The sequence below is a fragment of the Choloepus didactylus genome (assembly GCF_015220235.1).
Source record: "Choloepus didactylus isolate mChoDid1 chromosome 5 unlocalized genomic scaffold, mChoDid1.pri SUPER_5_unloc1, whole genome shotgun sequence".
Taxonomy (NCBI): Eukaryota; Metazoa; Chordata; class Mammalia; order Pilosa; family Megalonychidae; genus Choloepus; species Choloepus didactylus.
The window spans coordinates 282,876-288,560 of NW_023637573.1; the positions used below are offsets into that span (position 1 = coordinate 282,876).

The window sequence follows — 5,685 nt, forward strand, 5'->3', positions numbered from 1 at the left end:
CAGAGCTCAGCCAGGGCTGTCCACTGAAGTGGCTACACATGGACCCTCCAGGCTCATTTCTGCTATTCTCTTGATCAAAGCACTCACAAGCCCTCCCAGAGTCAAAGGGATGGGGCACAGCACAACTTAATGGGTAAAATATCAAAATAATTTTCTTTAAATACCAAATACTCTATTCACATGACTAACCTCAATAATTTCTGCAGTCACCAATAATTTACTAAAGGCCAATTACAGTCGAAAGAAAGTTGAAAGTACATCATAATTTTTTTCACTTTTCTTAACTTATATGCAAATTTAGGCTATTTGACAAAATTGTGTCCAGCAATAGGTAATTTAGAATTCTATGATGGCTCTATATTAACTGATGACAAATCACTCCACCTCTATTCTTCATTATAGACCATGTACCAAAGAGCATGTCACATTGTAAGGCAAATTGTAACATACCATTAACATATCCTGTCTTTTCATGAGATTCCTGGGTTCTTTCCTGTAGAATAATTCATATTGTGTCATAGATCAAAATATCACTTTGCTTTTCCTATTGTATGGAGCATAAGCAGATTTCAGAATCTGCATTATATTGATGGAATCAGTAAGGTGTGTCACCTGACTTTAACCTTCACTACTCGCTTTGGCCATGGTGTAAAAACAATAGTTTAGTAAATCAGATATATAAATATCTGTTTTATGTGAATTCTATTCTTGTCCCCATTTGGAGAGAATAAATAATTTCCATGAGCTGAAACTAATAATTACTATAAGAGGCCAAATTCTTCATTATAAAATTTGATTTTCTGATTCAAATTATAACTAGGGAGAAAGCCACCATGGCGCCTCTTTATGATCAGTTGCAGCTCTTAGAGAGGGTGCCATGGTGATGGCCGTTGAGTTGGCGGGAGTTGCCCACTGACCATTTGAGAATGGTCAATGAAAAGGGGGAAGAAGTAGCCAACCCTGGCAGTGGAAAATCACTGGAAAGAGCAGAGGCCCCGCGGGGCTGGCTGTGTAACTGTGTGACAGGCTGGCCCTTTAAGGTGCTGGGCAGAGCCAGGCAGTTGGTGGGTGCTGAGGTCACTGTTGCCTAGGAAGCCCTTTGTGATGTGGAATCCTGAGTGCAGTGATTCCGACTAGCTCACAGCAGTTTGAGGACACTTGGTGGGAATGTCCGGCAACACTGGACACTCTCTACAGAGAGGGAGTGGACCACGTCGCTTTACAACCCACAGCCATGAACTGGTTTCGAGGCCTTGGCTCTGGCTTGGGCCAGTCTCTGGGCCACATGGGGGGCAGCCTGGCTTCCCTCACAGGCCAGATTTCAACCTCTAGAAGGGATAAGTCACTAACAGGCATCACCCAAGATCTGGATGATGAAAAAAAGAGAGTTTTCCAAATTAGAGATGATAAAGGGAACATTACTAAAGAATTAGACATGCAAAATGAAAAATTAACAGAACGAGAGTTGGAGATTAAATTTCTGCAAGAAAAAAATCTGACTTTAACAAAACAGATTGATCAGCTGTCCAAAGACGAGGTTGGTAAACTAACTCAGATCATCCAGCAGAGGGATTTGGAGATAAAAGCTCTTCATGCAAGAATGTCTTCAGCTTCTTACACCCAGGATGTTGTTTACCTTCAACAGCAACTACAGGCCTACGCCGTGGAGAGAGGACAAATATTAGCTGTTTTGGATGAGAAGACTAGGGAAAATAGCCGCCTAAAAACAGAACATCACCAAATGATAGACACGGCTGCTGCCCAACAAGCAGCACTTATTAAGCTGCAAGATGAAAATAAAAAATTGTCCACTAGATTGGAAAGTAGTGGCCAGGAAATGCTTAGAAAAACTGTTCAGAATTTATCACTTATCATTCGAGAAAAAGACATTGAAATAGATGCATTAAGTCAGAAATGTCAGACTTTGTTGACAGTGTTACAGACATCTAACACAGGAAATGAGGTTGGAGGTGTTAACAGTAATCAGTTTGAGGAGCTTCTACAGGAACGAGATAAATTAAAACAGCAAGTGATGAAAATGGAAGAGTGGAAACAACAGGTGATGACCACAGTGCAAAATATGGAACATGAGTCAGCCCAACAACAGGAAGAACTTCAAAAACTTCAGACCCAGGTTTTGATTGACAGTGATAATAACTCTAAACTGCAGGTAGAATATACTGGCCTAATCCAAAGTTATGACCAGAAGGAAACCAAACTCAAAACTTTGGGTCAGGAATTAGCACAAGTTCAGCGCAGCTTAGGGCAACTTTTGAATACCAAGGATCATCTTGTAGGAAAACTTGATATTATTTCACAACGGCTCTTTTCTGGATCATCACTTGTTTCAGAGTCAGAAGAATCTCTCGGGGCAGTTAAGTCTGATATACCTAGTGAACCTTCTAAATTGCTTCAACAAGAAATAGAAAAATTAAGAAAATCACTGCAGGAAAAAGATGCAACAATTCAAACTCTCCAGGAAAATAACCATAGATTGTCTGATTCGATTGCTGCCACCTCAGAGCTAGAAAGAAAAGAACATGAACAAACTGATTCAGAAATTAAGCAGCTAAAGGAAAAACAAGATGTTTTACAAAAGTTGCTTAAGGGTAAAGACCTCTTACTCAAAGCCAAATATGATCAGTTACGTTCTTTAAATAAAACTTTCACTAACCAAGTGAATGAAAATGAACTTCTGAGGCAGGCAGTAACAAACCTAAAGGAGAGAATATCAATTTTAGAAATGGACATGTGTCAACTAAAAGAGGAAAATGGAAAACTAGTAGAAATATCCAGGGTAAAGCAAACAGAATGTCAAGCATTACAAGAGACTAACATGAAGTTTACTATGATGCTGCAAGAAAGGGAGTTTGAACGCCAGGAGATAAATGAGAAGGCTCTTGCTTTTGAGCAACTATTGAAAGAAAAAGAACAGGGCAAGACTGGGGAGTTAAATCAGCTTTTAAATACAGTTCAGTCGATGCAGAAGACAGTTACATTTCAAGAGGAAAGAGACCATGTCATGTTGGCCCTGAAACAGAAACAAATGGAAAACAGTTCCCTACTTAATGAGGTGAAGGATTTACATGATAAAGTATTACGCTTAATCCAGGAGCTAGAGAGACTGCGTCATCAACTTGTAGAATCACAGGATTTTTATACTGGTGAAGCTCTGGCTGCAGCCGAGAGAGAGGCTAACCTAAGAAAAGAAGTCACAGTATTGGAGGAGAAGCTAGTTTCATCCTCTAATGCACTGGAAAATGCAAGTCATCAAGCCAGTTTGCAGGTAGAGTCATTGCAGGAACAACTGAATGTAGTCTCCAAGCAGAGGGATGAAACCGCTCTTCAGCTTTCGGTGTCACAAGATGAGGTAAAGCAGTATGCTCTATCACTAGCCAACCTACAGATGGTACTAGAGCGTGCGCAACAAGAGGAAAGAGCTATGTATGCTGCTGAACTAGAAGAGCAAAGTGCGCTTGTAAGTAAGTGGAAGAAAAAGGCTGAAAACTTAGAAGGAAAGCTGGTGTCTTTACAGGACAGTTTGGATGAAGCCAATGCTGCTTTGGACTCAGCATCGAGACTCACACAACAGTTACATCTACAGGAAGAACAAATTGAAGAACTTCAAAAACACAATGAGGTCCAACAGGGAATGTTAGCTGACATTCAAAACAAATGGATGAACTTGGTAAATGACACAGAAGGAAAAGTGGACAAGGTACTTCTGAGAAATCTCTTAATAGGCTATTTTCAAACTCCAAAAAGTGAGCGGCAAGAAGTGTTAAGATTAATGGGAAGCATCCTTGGAATGAAAAAGGAGGAGATGGAGAAATTGTTCTGTGATGATCAAGGTGGTGCTACCACGTGGATGAGTAGGTGGCTTGGAGGAGGATCAAAAAATGTTCCCCAAACACCTGTGAGAGCAAGTCAGCAACCTGCACTTAACAGTTCTTTCTCAGAGCTTTTCAATACATTTCTACAAACAGAATCTTATCCATATATTCCACCACAAAAGCGATCTCTTCGTGATAGGAAGCCCCTAGGTTTACCAGGAAGGGCTAAACTAGCCACAAATGTAGGACAAAATTTTAAAGATACAGCACAGTCCAGAAGCAGTGGAAGAGCAGATTTGAATCCACTCTTAGCTCCCTGTTCTGCAGCTGTGTCACTTATTCACCCAGGTGGACTTGGAACTGGTGGGCCTGGGAATCTTCTTTTGAACCCAATTTGTGATGTGTTGACAACATTTACACCTTTTCCAGTGTTACCTGCTAACAGTGCTGGAGCTGGCAAAGACCTTTTAAAGTAATAGGTGATTCTTAAGTGAGAAACAATGTAGCCCTTTGAAAACAAACAAAACCAAGAACACAATGTGTATGTACTTTATCACAAGTGGCCTTTCAGAAGAAGTCATGTATTTGCTTTTAGTTGTACTTTCTCTAAGTTTAATAAAAATTAGCATTTTTAGAAATTGCAGATGTCATAGAAATAGTGTTTGCTATATAATCTTCTGTTTTACTTCTCTCACTTGACCCCATTTAAATTGAAAACTTTTAATTTATATTTTAATTTAATTCATGAAAAAGAGAAAGAAGAAAGAAATACAAGTACCATATATCAGTTTATCTCCTTCTCTGATTTTATAAGCTCATTTAAACAAGAGTCATTTGATTTATCTTTTATCTTGATTTAGAAATAGAAAAAAAAATAGAAAAGAAAAGAAGAAAACCTGGTAGATGTTTTGGTTTGGTAAAGCTGCTGGAATGCAATATACCAGATATGGGTTGGCTTTTATTAAGGGGATTTATTAACTTAAAATTTAATTTCTAAGGCCTTGAGAATGCAGTAACAGGGAAACCCCTTGTCTCTGAAGACAGGCTGCTGGTTTCTGGGACACCTCTATCATGTCAGAAGGTATGTGTTACATTACATTAGAGTTCTGGGGGCAGGATCTCTGAAATGGGTCATCTGGTATGAACAAAGTGCTGTCTGGGTTGCATTTTTGTCTGGAATCCTTAGGGGAAAATCTGAGTACTTGCTTTTTCCAGCTTCTCCAGGATTCCCACATTCCCTTTCCTGAGGCTTACAGGAGTGGAGACTGGTCCTGATTATCATGGGGAATAGGACTCCTACTGCATAATGGAGGTAAAGTAGTGTTAACCTGGAATCTAGGAGATCCCTTAGGGTGTCTCTTAGTACTGCCAATTCCTGGTATTAAAACCCTCTGGAAATTTGCAGCAATGCAATCCAGGCAGGCTTACTAATGGCATAGAAACTTAAGGAATGGAGGTTTGGGTCTTCCCAACAGGCAAAGAACCACAACCACCTGAGTTGCTTGCGGAGGGTAAAGTAACATGGAATGGGTAGTGGAAGAAGGTAGTTATAAATATGAACTACAGCCATGTGACCATTTACAGAAATGAGAACTGTGATGATTATGAGTATTTTTTCCTAAAGATGCTATGAACATGCTAGTACATATACATAAAGCAAATGCCTTTGTTTTATTCCGTATCTTATTCCCTTATAATATAAATAAGTTGTGTTAACTTTACGTCCTACTATTTAAGTTACAGCATATGATGTTTAAGAGTGAATATTACCTATGGACTTGCATCATCTTCTAGGGAAAGAGTGAGTGCATTTCTGGTTGCACACAGGTCAGTTGAATTATGTTAGGCAAAA

General features: G+C 39.5%; 1 protein-coding gene across 1 annotated transcript; it reads left to right on the plus strand.

Annotated features, from left to right (window-relative positions):
• Positions 1-1,234: 1,234 nt before the first annotated feature.
• On the plus strand, positions 1,235-4,309 carry LOC119524344 (thyroid receptor-interacting protein 11-like). Its single transcript, XM_037822933.1, has one exon. The coding sequence runs from the start codon at positions 1,235-1,237 to the stop codon at positions 4,307-4,309; it is 3,075 nt and encodes a 1,024-aa protein (XP_037678861.1).
• The last annotated feature ends 1,376 nt before the right edge of the window (positions 4,310-5,685 follow it).

Bases quoted from the DNA above. Each gene is read 5' to 3' on its own strand.
- LOC119524344 (XM_037822933.1), top strand. From the start codon at position 1,235: ATGAACTGGTTTCGAGGCCTTGGCTCTGGCTTGGGCCAGTCTCTGGGC.